Source organism: Cottoperca gobio, chromosome 6 (genome assembly GCF_900634415.1).
Source record: "Cottoperca gobio chromosome 6, fCotGob3.1, whole genome shotgun sequence".
Lineage (NCBI taxonomy): Eukaryota > Metazoa > Chordata > Actinopteri > Perciformes > Bovichtidae > Cottoperca > Cottoperca gobio.
The window spans coordinates 10,117,676-10,140,951 of record NC_041360.1 but is presented as its reverse complement, the minus strand read 5'-3'; the positions used below and the strand labels follow the sequence as shown (position 1 = coordinate 10,140,951).

The window sequence follows — 23,276 nt, the reverse complement described above, 5'->3', positions numbered from 1 at the left end:
GAAAATATCAGGTATTAGTGCAGTTTTGAGAAGTAGCTAAAGCAACTATTTGTATTGAGATATCTTAGTCAAGACCAAAGTGATAGACTGACTGATCACCCATACTGTGTGTATTTCCCTGTGTATGTTTTTCAGGGGTGGGATGATCCAGACGTGCGAGCAGTACCAGTTTGTGCATCACGTCCTCAGCCTGTTCGAGAAGCAGCTGCCCCACACTGCTGAGGAGTAGAGTGAGCGCTACAGCCACTCTCAGACCGAGACACACCACTGTACACTGTACCGCCTCTGGTGGTACGCACCACTGTACCTAGCATCATCTCAATCTCACCCTTTAACAAATTCAAACCATGTTAATCTCTTCACCCAAAACAGGCTCGCTCAGACAGGACTGAATGGCTGACATGAAATCTGTGATTAGTGTATGTCTTTGAGCACAACAAACATAGAGAGGTGGGATATGAGATAGCCCAACAAAAATCCTGTTCAGACACTTTAGTGACATTGAGTTGAGAGTCACAATAGTCAGGCCCCGAAATAATCCAAGCCCACAGTCCTGACATCATTTCATTTACACTGCTGAGGTTTTTTTTTTATCATGTTACTGTTAATAATTCTCAGTCATTAAGGCCTCATTTAGTTCTTAGCCCCCTCACACATTGTATCTACAGTTATAAAAGATCAAACTAGAGCTGAAGTATAATTAGTGCACCTGCAGCACTGTCAGTTTGCTGTATGGAGGACATTCAAATTCAGTCTTGCAAAGTTAGTGTCAATAATAAGGGCCTTTTAAGTGCCAACATAATTCAAATCTACAGAAATGATCAAATGCCAGCCTATCTAGTTGTAAAATGTCACATGAAATATAAGTTAACCAACATCGTTTCTCATTGACTTTCACTGAAACTCAATTTTATTGTAAAAATAAATCATTACAGAGGGCCTGTTTCAACTTTTGATGCGTTCAGGAGCCATCTCATCTTCAGGTTGCATGGTGCTAAGTGTTCATTAAAGGCATGTGCAATGTTATGGAACATAGGAATGTATAATAATTAGGTTTTTAATGAACTAATTAGGATTTCTGTGCAATCTACAGTATTACAATTTTACCATGCTGCCTGTGCAGTTCTCATGGCCCATTATGTTTACAGTAAACAACTCCTGCATTAAGGCCGCATAGACGTACACTCAGAGGCGTCACAGAGCCAGGGACACTGAGGGGACAGAGGCCAGAAATAGAATCAGACCATTAGAAAAATCAATGGAAAGCCCAATCAAAGCTCTGGAGAATCTAACATATACACACGGGGAAGTGTAATGCAGAGGAAAGCAGAAAGTTGCATTAAAATGCACCATACATTGATGACAGATGGTCACATATAGGTAATCTTCTTGTAAATGTCCCATTACTATCATGATCGCCCTCAGAGTTACATGCTCCGTGATGCCTCTGCTTTCAACAGTAGCTTGAACACATCCGTGAAGTAAGAAGCCCATGATTGTTGTATAGACAGGCCAGGCCTAATCTGTATGAAGCACAATAGACCAACTAAGGTTGTCTCTGATGTTCAGCTGTAAAAGTTCTTAATTTTTCTCCGTATTGTGTTTTGATTGTGTTGAGTTTAATGGATTGCATGTGCTGTATGGGACTCCATAGGTCCACAATCAAAGCGACGTGATTGGTTGTCCTGCTTTTTGTTGTGTAAAAGGGTTTAAGCCTATTATATTGCTTGCTCTCGGCCAATGCTTTTGATACAGTTTGCTTTTGTGAAACCAACCAGAGATATTTTTAGAACATTTTGATACAATCCTTTCGAGTAGATGCCTTGTGTATATTTCCGTTTACACCATGATGGAATGTAGCTCATACTGTGGATCAAACCATCGGTTTATATTGCAAGATTTGACAGAACAAAATGTGACAACTACCTAAGTTACCTTACAGTACAGAAAATAAATAGATTATGTTTAGTCTTCAGTATTATTACTTTATGCCTTTAGGGTTTGCTTTAATATGCTTTGCTTTCTGTGTATGTTTTTGTCGTTTTTCTTGGAGAATTTTACCTCAGACTGAGTATTTACCCAGTCCCCACTCGATTCCATCTGTGACTCTAGGCCACTCTCAGTTGACAACACGAGAAATAATTGCTATGTGTAAGGCAGCTAAAACAGTGAAGACAGTTTTCTATGTAACAGACATCACAATCAAACAACTTCTATCTTGACTTAATGCATCAGATCAACAGTAACGAACATTATCGGAGGATGGAGTTAATTGTGTGGGCTCGGACCAATTTATAAACATCAAATCAACTAGCAAATCAAACTGCCAAAATTACCTTTTACAGGAAAATAGGACTGGGATTGATAAGAAAAGCTACAATCTGCTATCGGACTTTTGACATAATCCTCTGATAATGTCCAGTGTACTCAACTGAAAAGCTTTTATTTTGAGTGCTTGTTTTCAATGCTTCTCTGGTCCTTCTCTGATGATCAAAATGTCAAAATAGCCAACAGTCAGACATACAACCAACCAGCAATCAGTATTCCTCTCCCCTGCTACAGTATCGCTTTAAGTTGTGAGTTTTTGCATCCAAATAAAGGTAGATTTTCATGAATCTGTGTTGCTGTCCCTCTTACTCTCAATCCCACACAAACACACACACACAACAATTAATTAAACCAGAGCACCCTTAAAGGTAATTAGTGTGGCTCTAAATTAAAACATAAAGGTTGTAATGAAAATATAGCTTTGAGATGTATAGGTACGATTACATCAACGCTATGTTGGCTTTGTGTTGAGCTGATAGATGTGACATCTAATCACCTCTACTTTATCTACAGAAAATATCTATTGCACCACCGAATGCAGTTAAATATTCCTACCACTAGGTGTCAGTATATACAATGTAATATACACACAAAGCCAATAGCTTTTTCATCCCTGCATTCATCTGCTTACTCACTAACACATTTAGCTGGCAGAGCAACAGAACAAAGGCTTTCAATCTAACAAAAGACAATTCATGATACTGAATTCAAACACACAACACCCACTTATTACAACTGTTTTATTCAATGGCTAGTACGAATGTGACACACACGCACACACACACACACACACACACACACACACACACACACACACACACACACACACACACACACACACACACACACACACACACACACACACACACACACCTTCATGTATGTTCCCTGATTAGAGTTTTTCTCAGGACTTCATTGACATCCCCCTCACTCCCCTGTACATTTTGTTCTTACAAATTACGCCTCTATCATTCTTTTTAGTACACAGAGATTGTTGACATCATGTAAATCCCTTACCCAACTTCCACCTAATTAAAGGTCTAATCAGCGAAGGTAATTGAAAACAGCTATGTGGGTGTGTAGAGCCTTTAAATCATTATAAAACATATACAATTATATAACAATATATGTGAGAAAACCAGACTTCGGGTTAACACATACAGCAATAAATAACTCAAAGCAACATTCTATTACAAATAAAAACAACATTAGATACACAGTATAATGCTGATTTGCTCGAAAACAATCTCTTTGTGAGGATGTTAATGTTTGTTGCATCACTGTCACTGGCTCATTGCTATGGCAGCAGTGACTGCGTCTCCTTTAAAAAAGGCGGACTGTCCCTTTAATCTGCGGATCAGAACGTTGACGTCACCAGCCCCTGAGCCGCCTGCGCTGATTGGCTAGAGGTGACGTCAACCTCATATGTTTTTCCTTTTTTTTTCTCTCCCTACTGAATCATGACCTCATCGCTTTAGTTCAAGAAAGTGCTAAAGTGCACCTTCTGTAACTACACCCCCCTCCCCAACACACATACACACTACCCGTTTAAGCTTTTACCTAGCCTAGCAAAGCTAATCTATCCCTCCACGAGCTGACCACGTATCCTGGTCAACGGCTGAAGGAGCGGGTTGTAGCTGCTGTCAGCGCGCTTTCATGTCTCGTTTGTTCCTGGCGCTGTCACCCTCTGTCAGCTGCACTGTCCCCCGCCACACAGCCAGGTAAACACCGGCCAGCCCCATGAAGACACCACGGCTGTCCCCTCACACATGGAGGCCAGTTGAATAACACACTGGAGCTGCGTGGAGCCCGAGGTGAGTGTTTGTGCGTATTCATTAGTATAAATAAGATGTACTGTTATCAAGTGCGTTGCTACCCACAGAGCTAGCTTACGTTAGCAGTCGCTATCTGTGCTCGTGCCCCCTCACCCCCTAGCTGCTGCTGCGAGACTGTCAGCGTGCACTCCCCCCTTTATGTGCGCGCCCGTCTTATTATAGGAATTAAACCCGTCCAGGCTGAAGTTATTGATTCTTTTATTTTGACAAACATCTGAGCGTTTACCGTCCGACTATTTGAAGGTAGGTAGAATACTTATTTTATATATATTCTGTTTAATTTGCAGCGCTGCTGTTTATAATCATCACAGCCTGTCGTTCAATGGACTGGTTCATTTTCGCATGCGGATATATCCACGCGTCATAACAACACAGGCCAGGTTTCCCACTCAGTGAACCTGTCCATAAACGTGTTTAACATTACTTGATGCTAATTATGCAACGTTTGTAAAGGCAATGGCCGCTGTCCGCATTGTGTTCTATTCTTATTTCTAATCTGGGTCGGTTTATTATAGTGCCCTACGGCCGCTCTCCCTCCATCATCGTTATTAACGTTATCAAACAGGCCACAATGTTCCATTTATTTCTTTGTGCGCCCTATCTCTTTATTGGTCACAATATCTGAGGATTTGCTATTTTTGACGAAGGGATTTTCCATATTTTTATTTGTACTCTATTTATAGTCCATACACTGTATTTTATGTCAGGTATTCTAGGTATTATTTGCATCAGTATCCATGTCGTAATTATTGTTTTGGTTGAGTGCAGGGTACTTCCAGCTTGTTATATGAACCCACAATCTACAGCAGCCTACTGGGAGAGTATTGATTAGAGGGCACCAGGAGGCTTTATACCTGTTTCTGTTGTTTACAGTATGATGATGCCTCTGCTGCACCAAGGATCCGACCAGAAAATCGATTTTATTTCTAAATGGCATGAACACTGTAACAGCACTTCTCATATTGCACTATTTCTTCCCTGTTTGCCATTTCTGTCTTACATGCTCCAGGCATGTCACTCTACTAACCGCATTTGTGACTAACACATTTATTATTTAAATGGTGCTCTAATATATTGTTACGAACCACATATAGTACCCATTCATAAATAAGTGGTTATAGATAAATAAATAAAAAATAACATGAGTCCCAGCTGATATCAGGATCCTTCGTTACGTTTGAATCAATTCACTTAAGTGGAAAATAGTTTTACAACTATTTTGATAATCGACAAACATAACCAAACATTCCCTAGTTCCAGCTCCTCACCTTTTCTTTTTGTGTCTTGTCTGATTGTAAACTAAACATATTTGGGTTTTGGAATGTTAGTCAGACAAAACAGGTCATTTTAACAAAGCACCTTGGGTTTGAGGTAATTTAGACATTTTCACTGCCATTTTATAGACGAAGCAATTAATCCATTAGTCATGAAAATAAACTGATTTTAAATTATAATGAAACATTATTATTTTTGCAGCGAGATACTGAAGATTATTTTCCTTCTTTTCAAATAAATATGACTTAATTTGTCTTCTCTGATGTAACTAAAGTTGTCAGGAAATAGGTTAGAAATACTCTTATCAGACTAGTTATCTAATAATTAATCCAGCAGTGTTTTGAAGACATATCAGCATACCCAAATATAATCTCCAGTTCTTGTTACTAAATTCCCCACTTTAAACTGGTTACCCTATAACTCTCCAGAAGCCTGTTGTTAGTGTTAGCACGATGTTAGCTTCAATACCTGCAGAGTTCATTGTTGTGGTCACATGTACTCAAAAGAGACAGTGTGTAAACACGCGCAGATGCAAGCTTTTAGTTTACAGGAGAGCCTGTGTCACAGATTAAAGGGCATGAGATGCTCTGATGATGTAATTGTTTGTGGTCTAAACAAACATGTTTCTCATTGCAAGAAACGGGACAGCTTTATGTCAGTCTATTCGAGGTGACGTTATGCAGGGAGTTAATGAATAACCAGGATGGTATTACATCAGCGTTGGTTGCCCTCCAGTTGCTTTATTTGTGTTTGCCTCTTTCACAGATGTCTGATATGGCTTTATTGAGCCATCATCATGCTTAGCTCATGGTTTTGTAGGGCCTATGCATAAGTCTGCATGGTTTAGTGATTATGGTGATAAAGTCACTATTACAAAGAAGCTTTTTTCACTATCAGTCTTTGTTATCAGCTGTAAAGAGAGTAACAGTAAAGTCTGTTGATGATTTGTTTGACTGTTTTCTAATAAGACAAAGTATCGCACCTGTTTTGTACGGCAGGTTAGACATGAAAATGGCTAGGTTATACTTATCTCATGCTTTTTCTGTGGTGAGGGTTGCTACATGTGTAAACTCTTTATAAATGTGTGATCTATTTACTTAGCATTCATGGTTTTTATGCTTTTGATGATTCACAGCTGGACCTTCCATATGTTTGAGGCACTGTAGGCAAATTCAGATTTTCAAATTCCCCAACAAGAAACGAAAAAACTTTAAAAATGAACCTGTTGATCCGGTCTGTCTGCCTTCAGCCGAGTCGAGGTGTAACTGCATTGCCTCATCTTTAAAGTGCACAACCTTGATCGTCTACATCCTTGGACTATGCGCCCTTGTTTGCACGTGGATTACGTTTTTTATTTTTGGAAAAGCAGAGAGAAGGATGTTGTTTTATAAACGGCTCAGGACAGATGCTAAATGTTTCAGACTAGAGAGGAATCCAGCAGCAGACACTTGTCTCTTAATAACTTCAATGTAGTCATGCAGCTGTGAGAATCTATTTTATAAGTATCACTTTTAGCTCTCTGCCCTCTTGTATCCTCATCCAGCATCAGCACCAGTAGCATCCCATCACCGTCACCCTCCCCGTGCCCCCTGCTCATTCTAACCGGGCTGTTTCTATGGCAACAACAGAATCTGCTCCGGGCCTTTACACACTGACTCTCTGCTTTCTCTCCTCTCGGCTTGTTTTCCTCTGTTTCAGCCTGAGCCTCACAGCAAGCTCCTGGCTGCTGCCTATTTTAGTGCAAGAAGCTTGTTTGTTTTTTCTCTTTATTGTTCCTGATGGGGGAAGAAAGATGGTTTTGCATAAGGGGTCGTTGTTGTTGTTGTTATGCTGAGTAAGCATACTGAGGTTTGTGCTCCCTCTATGTATCATTCATCCTCTTACTTCTCCCCCTTTCCATATTCTGATATTTTCATGTCTCTATCTATCTCTCTGTTTCCCTGATGTTCTCCTATTATTTCCTTCTCTTTATTTCACATTTTTTCCACAAAAACAGGGTCCACTAAGAGCGAGATTACTGTAGCATGATTGTCTAGCGGCGTACAAAGATGCAGAGCGCTAGTCTCTCCCTCACACTACCACCACCACACATGTAAACCTGCACACTCCTCCCCTCCCCGTCCACTGCACAAGAGCAAGAAAGAGAGTGATAGAGGAGGAAGGAGGGATTCAGAGAGAAAAAGTGAGAGAGGCTGGGTGGGTGGTGGGAGAAAGCAGTCACCATTAGACATATGCAGCGTCAGATGTTGTGCTCAGCAGCAAGAGAGAGAAAGATTCACACCCCTGGAAGCTGTATTGTTAGCTGCTCGGCTAAAGGGCTCCGCAACATATAAGGTATGATATAACAGGTGATGGGGCAGGTCGTAATGTAGCATGCAGGGGCTGTTTGTGGTTGAGCAGCGCTAGCGTTGCAGCAAGTCTGAATGTCTCTGCAGAATGCTGTGGTGCACATTGTGGGGAAAGTGAGGGAATGTCACTATGCCAGTATGTGCGGTCACAAAATTGTGCTTAATGTGTTAATGCATAAATCCGCATCCAGTCGTCACTATGACACAGACAGAAGGATTAGATCAGATTAACTGGTTGTATTTGTCTGTGTTGCTTTCTTAAATACAACATAAGCTGCATTATGTTTTGTGCAGAGAACTGTATGTATTACCTTCAGTCTTCATTGACTGACTTCACTATCCTATATTTTATTCAACCACGATGTGTCTTTTATGACTTTGTTTGTGTCTGCATACCCATGCCTTCACTGTCGCTACTTTCCGATACAGCAGCAGTTTGGATGTGTTTACAGCGCAGGCTGCAGTTGCTACTGTCTATCTCGATGGTCTTCCATGTTCTTGAGCTGCTGCTCTTGCACCAGGCAGGTTGCCAAGCAGCAACAGCATGTGTACATCTATGTCCAGGCTTGACAAGCAGTCTATAGGAAATATAGGCTTCAGTGTGGATGACAGAAAAATAATTATTAAAGGAAACGCATTTCATGTTGTCGCATCATCTACTTCACATCCACATCTTAAGTCTGCAAGTTTATGTGTGTTTGAGATTTCTCTTTATATTTCTGTCACTGAGCTTCTCCCTTTATGTGTCTCTTTCTTTTCATCTCTTTCCTCCCCGCTCCATCGACACAATTGTCCCCTCCCTTACCTTGAGCTGGCTGAGTTGCTAGGCTGGATAGATTCTCACTAAATAACATCCTTTGCTACCTCCCCCCCCCCCCCCCCCCCCCCCCTCTCTCTCTCCCTCCACGGCAGTAGTGTCAGAACAGAGGTGAAAAGTTTCAGAGCTGCCTGGACGTCTTCCCAAGACACATAAGACACAGTTTCTCCACATCTCCTCTCTCCCAGTCTCAGTTTCCTCGCCCACCTTCTCCCCACTGTTCTGTTGTCGTAGACTTCACATAGACAGATGACACATCATTTTTTGTTTGCTATTTTGACATTTGCCCCTTATCATTTCTCCTCTTTAATTTATGAAGTGTGCACATGTGTTGCAGATATGATTCATTTGACAGTGTGTTTCTTCTATTCAAGTGTTCCAACTTTTGTGTATTTGTACTCTCCCTTTTCAACCTCCATTTAGACTTTGGCGTAAATTAATTAAACACCATTCATTTTTGATGACACTGTGTGCCTGTAGATGAACAAAACAACACGACTGCATTCACATCCTGACCTTCTCACTTGTCGCATGACACCTAGTTGACCAAGGAAATGATCCTCAAGCTGCACGGGGGGGATTGTATTTACATTTTCTCTCGGTTTTTGTAATTGTCATGTAGCCATTGATCTCCCATCCCTGTGTGTGTGTGTGTGTGTGTGTGTGTGTGTGTGTGTGTGTGTGTGTGTGTGTGTGTGTGTGTGTGTGTGTGTGTGTGTGTGTGTGTGTGTCAAGTTAAATGTACAAGCTGTGGTGAGCGTGAGCAGGGAGGATATCAGAGTGATTACTAGTGATAGATAGGAGGAGGCAGTTCATCAAGTTTGTGGATGGCTCTCTGTAACACACACACACACACTCAAATTCACAAACACATTCACACGCACACATACACAGGATGTCACACAGGCTGTTTGCCTGTGTCCAGACCTGCTCTCTGAATTCCCCTGGCTTAATTTATCTCACGCCCTCAGTTTCCTGTTTCATGAGCTACCAAGAGACCCTCGATCAACAACAACCAACCCTCACACACTTATGCAGACATGCACACACACTCACATTTTATTGTTGTGCATGTCTATCTTAAGTCTTTGGCTTTGTGTTTGGATGTGTGATATTCCTTCAGATCTCAGGACTGATGAATCCCAGCGGATGATCCAGTTGGCTTTTAAGCCTTTAAATAACTTTTATATTCATGTTTAGCATTGTGGCTATTTTTATTATTCAAGGTGCTCAAAGTCTGCCAGTAAAAGATGATACAAATGCATAAAAATACAATGTGCACTGTGGTTTGGCTGTAAATACGAAATCAATTCTGTCATTGTTGCTTCATAGCTGTGGGGTTTAAATGATTTTATTTGATGCACTGGCATGAGTGGAGTGAAGCTCAGGACGAGAGGAGATCATGTACTTGATGTCTGATCATCAGCTGTCATCAGCATCTCAAAACTCACAGAATGGCACTGCTGGCCAATGATAGCATTGAAATAAGCCATTGAATGTCATGTGATTATTTTCTAAAATCGTCCTCTTTTTCCTCTTCTTCTCTCTTTGTCTCCTCGTTTTCAGGCACCATGGATCTGTCAGCGCCTGCTCCAGTGGTAGCCCTCCTCCACTGACCTCACCTCCTCCTCATCTCTTCCTTCACCTTTCCCTCTCTCATCTACCCCTCTTCCTCTAAGACCCATCCCGTGCTGTGACCCAGGGTGACCACTCTGCACCTCCTACATCATGGCAGGGGAGAAAGGACCAACTAAGCGAAGTGCCATGGACATCAAACGGCTGGCGAGCCTCATCCAGAGAGGAACGGGCCGTTTGCTGGTGATTGACAGCAGGACGTTTTCTGAATACAATGCGTCGCACGTGCAAGGCGCGGTCAACGTCTGCTGCTCCAAGCTGGTGAAGAGGCGACTGCAGCAGGACAAGGTGTCTGTGACTGAGCTGCTGCAACCTAACGGCAAGGTGAAGGTGAGTTAAAGCTCAGCAGACGTGGCAGTTGATTATTTTTGTGTGGAAGGATGTGATTAGAGAGCCTTTCCTTTTTGTTGCCAGGCTGGATTCCATGTGTCACTTTTAGTTTTTTGCACTAATTAAGCAACCAAGGTACATTGTGTTAATTAGTCAGTCAGTCAGTCAGTCAGTGGGCAAGAATACCAAAATTAGACTAAACTGCTGAAACTCTGAGAGCCGGTCAAAACACACTGCTGTCTTATAATCTTCTCGTGGGGCTGATCATCTGTGTTTAGTGGCCACTAATGTTAACCGTGGCTGTAGTCCGTGTAGCACCGGCAGTCACAGCGGACTGCTGGACCTGTGTAACGGCAGCAACAGAAAGTTTGCAGTTTCCCGGTGCTGTGGCTGAACTCGAGCTAACTGCTAACTCGGCGAAACAGCCTCCTGGTAGCTGTGAGGACGAAGCGAGGTGGTGCAGGGGGTTTTCTCGCTTCTCCCACCTTGAATACAATAAGCAAATTATAAAACTCACTATCGCCTCTAGAGGAACAAGTGGTATTACAAGACTGGACGGTCCGGAGCTAGTCAGCTAGCATGCTGATTTCAGTAGATATCTCTGCAACACATGGACGTCTTTGACACAACGTCAACACTGTTACCTCTTCACATTCTGTTAATACTGTTAGTCAATTGTTTAAATGTTTTAGCTTAGTAGACTTTTGGAAGATTTTCCTGTGACATGCAAATAAAAAACTGGTGACTCTTCTTGCAAATAAAGGTTGGTAATGGAAATTGTCCGTTTACAGTATAGTGCATTTGGACAAGTCAGCATTATCTTGCTTGTTTCGGCAAAAGCAGCAGAATCAGCACGGGAATGCAAAACAGGATTACGCCAGGGACTTCTTTGGCAAAATATCTTTGTTTAAATGTACATAGAGACACAGGAAATATGTTGGTCTACATGTCAACAATTGTTCAGTCTGCTGAAGTGTCCTTGAGCAAGACACTGCCTCCCTAACATCTCCATGGGTTTCTCAGAACATTTCCAACAGCCTTACCCGTGTACCACGGTGCTTTTTAGATTGGCCTCCTCTGTGCTAGTCCAAGCCTGCATCACATCAGTAGGTGCTATATTTGGCAGGCAGGCGTACAGTAGGTTTGTTGCTTATCAGTGGCCCTGAAATCGGATCCTCCCGTTTTCCATGACTTCTTCTCCGAATATGACAGCCTTTTTTCCATGGCCTGTCCACCCGTGGCACGCTGACTACTGTATTTTTAGTCCCTGTGTGAAACTGAAGGAACTCAGAGAGGGGAAACCTAAGCGGGAGGGGGGGAAGTTTGTGTGTTTTATGTGTGGGATGGGTTTTGTGCCCTCATGTACAGTAGTTGGCATGTGCATGTGCATGTGCATGTGCATGTGCATGTGCATGTGCATGTGCATGTGCATGTGCATGTGCATGTGCATGTGCATACATCACCTAACAGTTTTACACGATTGGCAAACACATCAACAAAGCAGTGGAGGTGGCCGATGAGACCCCTCTTCCTGGCTGCACCCACTCTCCAGGTTTTATTTTTAGGTCATCATTTAACTTTTAAGCACGCTACGCCCAACGCAATTAAATGCTAATTCACAGCGGCAAATGACACATAACAGGTGATTGAAATGTTTTTCTTAGGTGTGACACATTGGGTTTGTTTTGTTGTTTTACTTCCTGGTTGCCAGGAATCTGACCTGTAATGCATCTCAGTCTGTTGAACCTACTTATGAATGTGATTTATAATCTATTTTATTTATTTATATTATACTGTATCAGTCCTGGACTTGTAGTGAATAAACTGACTCTGTATTTCCATTTGGGGCACAGTTAGAGAACTTTAATCACCAAAAACATGCCCCACCAAATGGCAAATAATTATAGATTATTGCCTTAGATTATTGCCCCTCTTCTTGTTGGATTGCAGTTCATACTTGCAGGTGATGGACACTCTCCTTATGGTCAGATGGTAAAATGGAGTAGAACTGTGAATTATTGTTGCTTTCTCACGTCAAAAGGTCTTCTGTTCAGCTAATAGCGTCTGTATAATTGGTATATTGGCTGAGAGTCCCCATGCGCCTGCTGCTTCTCACCGACTCACTGTTATACCAATTAGTTTTAATTCAGCTTTATTGCAAGGGCTTCTGGCAGTCAAACCCGCATGCTTTTCTTCTCACTCAAAATGCACCTCTATTAACTGGACAAGGATCTTGTGTAACTCCTCTTTTATTAGTGCATTCTGCCAGCCTGAGTTACATGTACCTGGATACAAAAGATGCTGCTAAGCCTGAAGGCCACACAGGAGATCTTGCATCTCAGAATGTGTGACTCATCCCGACCAAAAGATCTAGTTTTGCTCAGATAATGGTTTTATTTTGGATGGTGATGATGCATGACCTACTGTTGTAGTCAGAGAAAAAAACAAGAACTAAAGAAAAGCTGGAGAGCTGTGAAGTGTGAGAGGTTTTGTTTTTTCTTAAGAGTTTCTAAACTGTCTATGCTGAGTCTATTGGGTCCAACTCTGTGTGGGGCCCAGTGGTTGGCAGGTCTCACACTGTGGCTCCCCGTTGAGCCATGTTTCCTCCTTATTTTTCTCACTTTCAATCTCGTGACAGCACTGTCAGTCTGTCCGTCTCCAACAACCATTGCCTGCAGCTTCCCACCAAAAACCCGTTCCTTCATAATGTATTCCTTTTTCCTCTCCTCTTCCTCTCCCTATCTTGTGTTGCCCCATGGCTGGTTTGTTATTATCCATTCCCCACTCCCAGTAAAGAGGATAAGGCTTGCGATTAATTCTAGGCTGGATAAAGCTGGAACTAGCCGTGTGAGAGAGGAGGGCCCGACGGACCCAGACTCTTTTGTTATTGGCTAAGCATGACATCATCCCTTTTGTGCGGCCACTGGCAGGCCGCGGGCTGGGCACGTGCAGACAGGCTGCGCTGTGTTAAAGCCGGCTCCCAGCTAACCCCACACACACACCATCCTCTCTACCCCCCACATGGCTCTGAGCATCACCAGGAGCCGCCTCAACCAGCCAAGACAGCAAAGGACACCATTGTGGCTCTTTGTTGGGGAAGTGAATGCAGGAAGCGGGAGAGCAGCACTGAGGGTATTCATGGTTGGGCTGCTGCCTCCGCCTCCTCGCTGGCTGCCTCCCGCCTCACATCCCATTGAGCACTAATAGCCTGCATCCCCCAAGGCGCTGCACTCACCCTCTTTCATAGAAGCTCCCAACGCTTCAGTTAACTGTGCTGAATGAACATCCATGACCAGCGCAGCAGCAATCAAAATGGTGTCCTTTTTCTTCTCTCATTCACATCCCATCCCTTCATAACCTCTTTATTATTGCTCTCTATTAATGTAGGGCAGAGAGAGCTGGATACAGTAGGTTAGATGGTGGTGGACCTCTGCTGGGAGAGACGGCACAGGCTTAGTCGGGACTGGGACTTCCTCCTTGTGCCTTTTCTGACAGGCTGGAGGGCAGGCGGCTGGTTTCTTGGCTTAAGCCTGGCTAATCCCTGTTGCAGTGACGGGGACAGCCGGCCGGGCAGGCCTGACAGATGGACCAGAGGTTTTCACTACCAGCAGCCAGCCCGGGGAAGCACCCCTTCCTCCTGTATGTAGGCATGGAGGCCAGGCCTCTGATGAATGGGTGGCAGAGTAGTAGAGCATATACAGCAGCCTTCTCATAGGGACAGACGTTACTCTTCCAAGCTGTCACATGCTGGAATGCGGTATATAATTATAATCACAAGCATGTTTCAAGTCTTAATTTTGTAGTTTTTGTGTGTGTGGACACAAATAGAGCCATACATTTGGCTGTGATTCAGCATGTTTTATGTAAACAAAACAAATCAGCCTGCTCTGCATAGTGACGGTGGATTGTGGTAAAAGCCAGATGTGACCAATCCCAATCAAAAGCCTTTCTGTCTTATTTTGTGCTTCCGCTAACGACATCTAAAAACAATGAGTTGCAGGCATTGTGGTATACAGATTTTAGATTTGGGAAAAAGAGACAATGTGTATCAAATCGGGAAACGATGCTAGAATCAGCAGTACGAAGGAAAAGATTTTATCACTTTTTCCAATAATAAAAAAAGAAAACTTAGCCGTGTTGAATCAATGACACTGATGCAGCTTCAAAACAATTAGGCAATGATTCAACAAGCAGATTGAAAGAAGCATTTTATTTTCTCAAATATAATGAAATAAATAATCATTTTGGTAAATTAACGAGAAAAAACATTATTCTTCAAATGTTATGATTTGCAATGTTTTGTCAGATAGTAAAGTGAATCCTTTCTCTGTGCCGCTGGTTTGATTAAACAAGCAAGTTTAACTGAGCACTAGCTGAGTTAAGCTGTGATGCATGGAACTTTAAACACATTTCTGTTGTTTTACTATATAAACTTAAAGATGAATTGAAAAAAACACATCAACAGATGAATAGACAATGCATATGGTTGTTAGTTGCAGTCATGCTCTTATGGTCTGTGTCTCTCATCAGTTGTATCATGCCACTTATAGAGAATTATCTGCGCTATAGTTTTCTGTAAAGTTCCTCACCTATAATTACACTATGTCTGCAAGTGTTGTGATGCCAACCTATTAGTCATGATAATGAACATTAGCCCAATTATTGTTGTTTAGTATAAGCACTATAGAGAGCGATGGGTCTGTGATCTCGTCTGTGATCGGATTGGCTGAGTCCCCTGCTGCCAAGCACAGGGGGAGACTGCACGTGACCCACTAATGCATTAAGGCAACGAGGAAGATCCCCATCAATTCCACTTATGACACACCATGTGGTGTTTATCTTCCTTGGAAGGCTGTAATGATACATGATGGGAAATGTGTGTATCATTGTAAAGAATCAAGGTCGAGTATTCCTGAGATTGTGTAAAAATAAACTTGCCTGTTATTTTAAGTGTGAGACACAGGGCAAAGACACTGGTAATGTCTTTGGAAACAGTTTCATCATAGAATTGTTCTGGACACAGACAACATTTCAAAATGAAGGATAAAACATGAGGGTGTTCATGTGTCATCTGTTTTGAGAGCAGCAGCAGAACTGAGAACTTAGTTGATGACTCAGTGTGTGGATTGTTTCCCAGATTACCCAGAGGGCAAACTCAGGGAATTTTTTTGTATGTTTCATTCACTTTTTTCCTTTTGCCAAATTCAAACAAAGACGCTGTAGCCGGCGGTGGTTTTTCTACAGAGCCAGAAATGTCATGTGTTTGCTTTGATGAGGTCATGGCATGAATCATCGTTTGCTTTAAAGATCCTACTGTTTGACATAGACACACACTCACATACTGTATGTAGTTTCAGACAGAAGCCACTGCAACACTAAGAAGGAGTAACATTTATGGTAAATTTGATTTTAAGTTCATTGAAGGAAATTAAAGTTGTAGGATATGATTCATAGATAATTTGCGGATATGAAATGAAAATGTCTGTGTGACAGAGAAATTGTCTACTTACTGTAGATGTAAAGGTCTACAGGCAGTGTGTGTGTGTGTGTGTGTGTGTGTGTGTGTGTGTGTGTGTGTGTGTGTGTGTGTGTGTGTGTGTGTGTGTGTGTGTGTGTGTGTGTGTGTGTGCGCGTGTGTGTGTGTTAAAGGTCCTCTGACATTCAGCGGTGTGAGGGTGTGACCAGATCAGGTGACCACATCTCTGAAATGATCAGTGATCTCACACTACACTTGCAAAGAGGCATCAGGGACTTTCAACACCCTGCCACATCTTCACATCCTTGTTTGAAACACATACACACAGTTTAATATTGTACTTTAAGGACTTTCCACCCACAACATTAATTCCCATAACCATTGAACGTAAGTCTATGTAAGTCTTGCAATTAGGGGTCTTTCAATAAAAACAATAACAAAAGACGAAGTAGTAGAAAAGGAGCGTGGGATCATGGGGGTTGTTGTCTTCACCACCATTGCTGTCATTGCAGTCTGCTTCTCCCGGTTAGGATACCTTCATTGTTGATTGTTCAGGAGGTTTCTACTGGGAGCCAAAGTATCTGCAGATGTCTCCTCTTCTCCAAAACAAACAGACCCGGTGATTAAAACTGATAAAAAATAAATAAAAAACATTATGCTAATACTGGACAAAAACCTGAAACTGTTACCCAAACCCATAACTACTTTGTATATGGTCCTCATAATGATAGAAGTACAGGACATTTTTGACACATACACCTACACGAGCATACATGGAAGTGGCAGCTGCCAGAGCCAGTCAATGACATCATCTGGCCCTGAGGGGGTATCTTTACAGCGGAGAGTGGTATATGTCACACTGTGTGTGGCGGAGTCTTTAACTGACAGATCAACTGCTAGCAGAGGTCACTGCCTTTTGCAGCAGCTCCTCTATCAGTATGTAAAGTACTGTATGTAGTATCAGGTGTTGTATGTTTTGTGAGTGTCCAACCATTTAGCCAGTGTGTGGCCACGTTGACTTAATAAACCTTTTTAAAATGTGCCGACAAATCGATCCACAATAATAAATAAAAGAGCGATTTTTACAGTATTTACTACAGTTGATGAATCGGGGGGGGCTGACTCTTGCCATCTTGTGCCCTTGTTAAAAAAGGGTATTTTTTCTCCTGTGCCTAGTCTTAGGCTCCAAACAGCTTAACATTGACAGTGGGGGCTGAAAACACTGTTAGTTGAAGAGAGTTCATACTGTATTTTCTGTGGGACATCCCAGAGAGGACGCACTGAGTGGACCTGGACTGCGCTTCAGGAATGTGGGGCCATTTTTAGACTGTTTGTGCTGATGTTGTGTCACAGGCCAGTTCACACACAAACACACATACTGTCCCACTCAGCATTGACCTTGACAGTGGTCAGTAGCACTGCTGAGGTCAGGGGAAACCATGTTTTACTTTCTTACACAAGCACTTACCGTACACCGGGACTCTGTTTCCACAATTCCAAAGATATCTTTTGTCGCTACTCGTCATCTATGTTTCATGGTGTGTGTGTGTGTGCAGACTGTTTTTACAGAGGAGCATTGACAGTCAGGCCAAGCCTTGACTTGCAGCCTCCTGTCAGACCTTGTTTTTCTTCCACTCCTTTTTATATTTTATAACACAGGGTCAGTAAGAAACATGCAGAGACTTCTGTCTCTTGCCAAACACCTTCATTCTTTCTCTTTTATGCCCAAGTTTTCTCTAACACAAGTGTACAAACTTGTCCGACTGGCTTAGTTCAGCTCTGTGTCTTGCTTCTCTTGCAATCTCCTTCTTTCTTTCTTTCTTTGCTGTCTCTCTCTGCAAATGAAGGGAGAAAAATAACCTCTTCCCTTGTGACCAGTCCTTGTTTCAGGCCTGCTGTGTTGCCAGCCTTCAGATCCCTTAGAGAAAGCTTGGGTGCTGCAGGATTGTAACATTTGATCTGCCGGTCCTCTTCTGCCCCCTCCTCCTCCCTCTTATCCCTCTCTTTACATCTGATCATCCTCTTGCCTCAACCTTTCCTCTGATCAACTAATCATTCCCACTTCTTTATTCATATCCTCCTGGTTTCCCTCCCACTCTGTCTCCACGGCCCCTCCTTCTCCATTCTCTCTGCCAGTGGCATTCCTTGTTTACCTGCAGTGTGCATGCGTCAGAGTGCCTGGGCTAGCACAGTAGTAGTAGCGATGCTGTAGCACTGCAGAGGGATGATATGTACTACTGCTGCAGTCTGACAGCCAGCCCCGCGCTCCCTCGGGTCATTGACCTCTAACACTGCAGCAAACTCTATGCATATCACATACTGAGCTGGAGGTGTAGCTTTAGCCCATCATCTGCAGAAGAATGTAAAGCATGGATGATATTATACTATTTTTAGTAACATTTAATGTTACTAAAGCAACACTTTTAAATGGGATGAGTGGAGGTGTAATTTCATCCTCTTACCTGAAACATTAAATTAATCCTCAGTATGGACTTTTTGAAAAATACAGATGAAATCAGTATTTTAACCGTCTGTTAACTCTGTCCTTTACAGGTGAATTTGAATATTGAACCCCAAGAACCTCACTAAAGTGCAAGAGAGTGAGAGTAGGTATGTCTTCATATTGAGGAAACAAACTAAATGTAGTAAGTGCAGAATTGTTTTCCAGAAGGCATACATAGAAATCACAGTGTACATACAGTACACTGTACAAGTTATGAAATCGTTAAGCAGGGATCACCCACTGCTTGTTTTGCCCTAGAGGTGACATTTTCTGCAAGCCTGTTGTGTGTATGTGTGTGTATTTGTGCTGTGCACGTATGTATAGTTCAAGGCCTATAATCCTCAGGCGTTGAGATCAGGCTCCCAAATTAGATCTAATCCTATTAGGATTATTAGCCAAAATGATCCAGGGTTAGTAAAGATGGAGGGTGTAGAGCATTTAAAACCAAGAAAGAGAGGCATGAAGATGAACATGTAAAAAAGAGAACAAACAAATAAATAAGTGCTATAGGCAGGTATGGAAACATAGGATAAACACTGTATGCATGTACAGTATGTTAATTAATATGACTTTATTGTACTGTCAATTGTAGAAAATAAAGAGAAAAGGCTCCCCAGAGAGACTCAAACCAGGAACATTATGTTTTATGGCCTTAAACTTGCAACTTACTTAAAACTTACATTAACCTCTTTAGGCATCATAGGTTTGTCATTAAAATATCTATTTATTGTTATTGATTCAACAGATCCTGCTTTTCATGCCATTATGTCAGTGTTGGTGCTGAATGCAGGCAAGCAGAGCTAAGTCTGGCTTCACTGAGTTACTTATAACTATACTTCAGGGACTGACCTTGTCCTGTCTAAATCACCTGCATGGCTGTCTGCCCAGGTGCTGAGCCACAGCTGCAGCAGCAGAAACATAATCAGGCACACTCTATGCACACTGTGTAGCTGTGTATACCATGAGCTATCATCACCAGTTTTCAGCCTTTCAGCACACAGAGAGTGAGGAAGGGATGTGTGGCCATGCTTACAGAAAGGGCAGTTTTGCCTGGAAGCTTGCGGCTATTCAATGGCACATTTGAAATGAGGATGTTGCACTGTATGTTAAAGTAAACAAAGAAACGCAGTGGGTTGTCGTGGCTCATCCTCGTCCCCCTCCATCTTCTGCTTCTCCTACGACGCCTGCCTCTTTTTTCTCGCCTCAGTTTTCTCTTCTTCCCTCTTTTTCAATCTTTCTCCATCTCTCCCTGCCCCACTACTCCTCTCCCCCCACCCTCTTCATCCATCCCTTCCGCTCGCGCTCCTTCCTCCTCCCTCTCTCCTCTCCCGTCCAGTGACTGTTCAATGATGCAGTGATTCATAGCTGCAGTGGGTGCTGCCTGATGGTCATGTGACCAAAGCCTGCCTGACAACATGGAGAACAACACAGCCTGGCTGGTGTGTGTGCAGGCACATGCTCACACTCACACATACAAACACACATATATGCACACTCAGGCACAATCTATCACACCGGCACATGCTCATATCCTCACATTTCTCACAATATGATACAAACAGCATCACACTAATTCATTGATGGATGCCCACACCCTTTGCAACGTAGCAAGCTTTTATGATTTTACTGATATTACCTCCTATTACGACAAACAACCCTCTCAGCAGTATCTGCACAGTGTATATTACGATCACAGTTTCACAGTGCAACACTCCGCCTTAATGCATTATTCATAATCCTATACTCTATCTTCATGTTTTACTCTAGCATCACCTGTAGTTCATCCTCTTGCAGTCACTGCCGTCTGTAAAGCCAGTGATAACTGCCGGTGGTGTGTTTGTGAGTTAATTTCCTTTATTTCTGCTCCCGGTATGTATTAAGGTAGCAGAAGGGTCATGTGTTTTTAGGAAACTATCTCAGGATCAGACAGTTGGAGGTTTAAACCCTGCAGCAGCTCATGTGCATTTATTGTCACAGGTCTCCTACCTGTAGTGCGATTTATCAATCTAGATTGTTTTGGTTTCAGTTGCTGAGTGTTGGCAATATCGGCCGTAGAGATGTCTGCCTTCTCTCAAACATATTAGGATCTCGATGGCCCTATTGATGGCCGTATCGCAACTCAACTGCGATGTCTTTTTACATCAATTGTGACCCGGTTACTCATGATAATCCACAGACCTTGTTGTGAGAAGTTTCATGTAGGAACTATTTTCTTTCTACCATATCACAGCTCAGAAGGAAGCGTGCATCTACTCATGGACATGCACCACAAGCCAGAGTGCCGTCTCGTTCCATTTAAGTCAATACAAAGGCAGCCATTTCTGCGGTGGATATCTCCAACACTCAGCAACTCGCATCAAAACAATCTAGACCTAGAATCTGATAAATAGCGTTACACGTAAGAGGAAAACGTATGTATTTTGTGTGTGTGTGTGTGTGTGTGTGTGTGTGTGTGTGTGTGTGTGTGTGTGTGTGTGTGTGTGTGTGTGTGTGTGTGTGTGTGTGTGTGTGTGTGTGTGTGTGTGTGTGTTACGCGATGTTAACAATTCATCCAGGTGGGTGACAACAAAGAGACAAGGGTGCAGGTAGAATCCCAGACCCATTCCGGCTGCCTAATCTCTCCATTCTGACACTCACTTTGATTTGTGAGTGAATCCAAAGCCTGAGAAAACAGTAAAGTAAAGACTGCGAGTAACTTTCAGTCAACTCTTTGGTCTCCTCTGCGTGTTGTTCAAGCAAGTTCAGCTATCTTTTCAACCACAGGTTAACAGGGAAAAAAGCCTTTGATTGGCAGACTTCACTCTTCCTTCCTCGTGGATGCTTAACATACTTTCTGCTATAGCACCGAAAAATAACTCTCCTCTTTTCCTTGTTGTTTATCCTTCGTGCAGGTGGAGCTGGGCAGGAAGCAGGAAGTGGTGGTTTATGACCATAGTTCCAAAGAGGCGGGGCACCTGTCCAAAGACGGCTTCGTGCACATTCTCATGGGGAAGCTGGAGGGCACCTTCCACAAAGTCTCCCTGCTCACTGGTACGCCAGAGTGTGTGGAGTGTGTGATGATGGCTGTGTTTGTTTGTTTTTTATGTGAACAAAAGACATTTCTTTATGTATTACCCACCTTATATTGTAGAGCAGGCAGGTGAGCCTCACCTCTCCACCGCTGCCTGCAGTTGTTTGTCCTTCCACAGTTTGGTCAGCAGATGTCACTGATGAGCAGAAGAAGTGTTCATTTCCGCACATTGTACTAGTTGTTGATCATTTCTTAACTGGCAGTAATCACAGTTTCACAGGTTCACAGGTATGTGTGGATTTAGAAAGAAAAGGAGGAAGTATAAAAGCCTGGATACAAAGCCTCTCTGATGACTCTTTGATGTTTAAGCTTTCCCTGGAGTCGTTCTGTTACCCAGCATCACTGAAATAAAGCTGAAGCTTAACTTCAATCCTCTGGCCTTATTTACCACAGTTATTATCCTGTCATAGTGTCCACTAAGCACACTAAGACTTATAATTGAGCCCCGGCAAGACTGTTAATAGCCTCGTTGAGTTAATAACCTCTCGATTGCGGTGGCTGCAGCTTTTTAAAGGGACAACATTACGCACACATCCACCAGCAGAGGCTTATGAGTCCGTCCCAAATGTGTCAGCGCAGAATGGGGAGCGTAATCTGCCTCACTCAGGATTGGAAATGAGACGGCAGAGGCATGCTGCTCGGGCAAATCTCTGCTCTCTTCTCCACATCCCACATCCCCATTCTTCTCCTCCTCTCAGTGCTCTGCCTCCGCTGGGAGATTAACGCTTTTTCATGAGTCATTCATAGATGTCGAGGATTGCCTCAAAGCACCCGGGCTCCACAATTAGTCACAGAGATGTACTGAGCACATGCTTAGGCTGGGCACACCCGCACACACGACCATGTTCGATATCACACACACTCGCTGATTGTCTCCGAAAGCCAGGATTTTCCTCCTCAGCTTTTTTGATCAGACATCATACCCTTCTTAATGAAAGACCATTGTCAGCGATTCCCTCCTCTTCCGCAGCTCCCTCTCACTACATTTCATCAGGAGAAAAAAAAAGAAAATCACACTTCTTCCTTTTCTGTCCCCGCTTTCTGCTGTTTCCACGACAACAGTTGCAGAGAATATTCCTCAGAAGGACTCAGCCAATGGCATTGGCTGTTGTTTGGGTGGTTGTATTATTGGGGTCAGTGGAGCTAGCAGCCTGCGTATGTGATAACTTGATGTTTATGTGTGTATGCGTGTATGTGGATGGGCAGATGGAGCGAGCGTTGTATGTACTCGTATGCACGCTTGCATGCATGCATTTGTGCATGATGACATGCACAGGAGTGCTGCAGGGTGTGTTTGTGTGTCAAAGGAAGTTAACGAGAGACATGTCGTGAAAGACAGGGAAGGTCAATGGTTACCAGAGAATTTTGAACAATAAATCATTTTAATTTTACGAGACATGATGCGAATTAGGAAATATTCAGTTTCAGTTCTTTGTACTGTCTTTTTCAATCAACAAAAGCAAAGAGCCTCTGGTCTAAAAGGGTGTATCGCTTTCTATTTGGGCTACAAAGAATGTGTGAACTCATCTTCAGAGGTACAAAGTGTGTGAACAAACTGGGTTCTTCACACACCAGCCTCCTCAAGCATGCAAGGATTTAATTTTTTTGCTTTTTACTGCTGAAGCAATAATCGATCTACAGATATGTATGGGTTATCAA

The 23,276-nt window shown here is 42.8% G+C and overlaps 2 protein-coding genes across 7 annotated transcripts in view; both read left to right on the top strand.

The window, feature by feature from the left end:
* Positions 1-2,615, top strand: part of ptpn5 (protein tyrosine phosphatase non-receptor type 5) — a 15,681-nt gene extending 13,066 nt beyond the window's left edge. For both annotated transcript variants that reach the window (XM_029434440.1, XM_029434441.1), the window contains one exon: positions 136-2,615. In XM_029434440.1, coding sequence (XP_029290300.1) covers positions 136-229 — 94 coding nt within the window. In that variant the 3' untranslated portion in view covers positions 230-2,615. The remainder of the gene's footprint in view (positions 1-135) is intronic.
* A 1,199-nt stretch (positions 2,616-3,814) lies between these two features.
* Positions 3,815-23,276, top strand: part of dusp8a (dual specificity phosphatase 8a) — a 42,910-nt gene continuing 23,448 nt past the window's right edge. The window contains exons 1-3 of one of the 5 annotated variants that reach the window (XM_029433611.1): positions 3,815-4,142; positions 10,170-10,562; positions 21,439-21,577. In XM_029433611.1, the coding sequence (XP_029289471.1) occupies positions 10,332-10,562; positions 21,439-21,577 (370 nt within the window). In that variant the 5' untranslated portion in view covers positions 3,815-4,142; positions 10,170-10,331. Of the gene's footprint in view, positions 4,143-4,277; positions 4,407-7,593; positions 7,773-10,169; positions 10,569-21,438; positions 21,578-23,276 lie in introns of those variants that run through there. The other 4 variants (XM_029433606.1, XM_029433609.1, XM_029433608.1 and 1 more) reach the window with 4 other exon arrangements.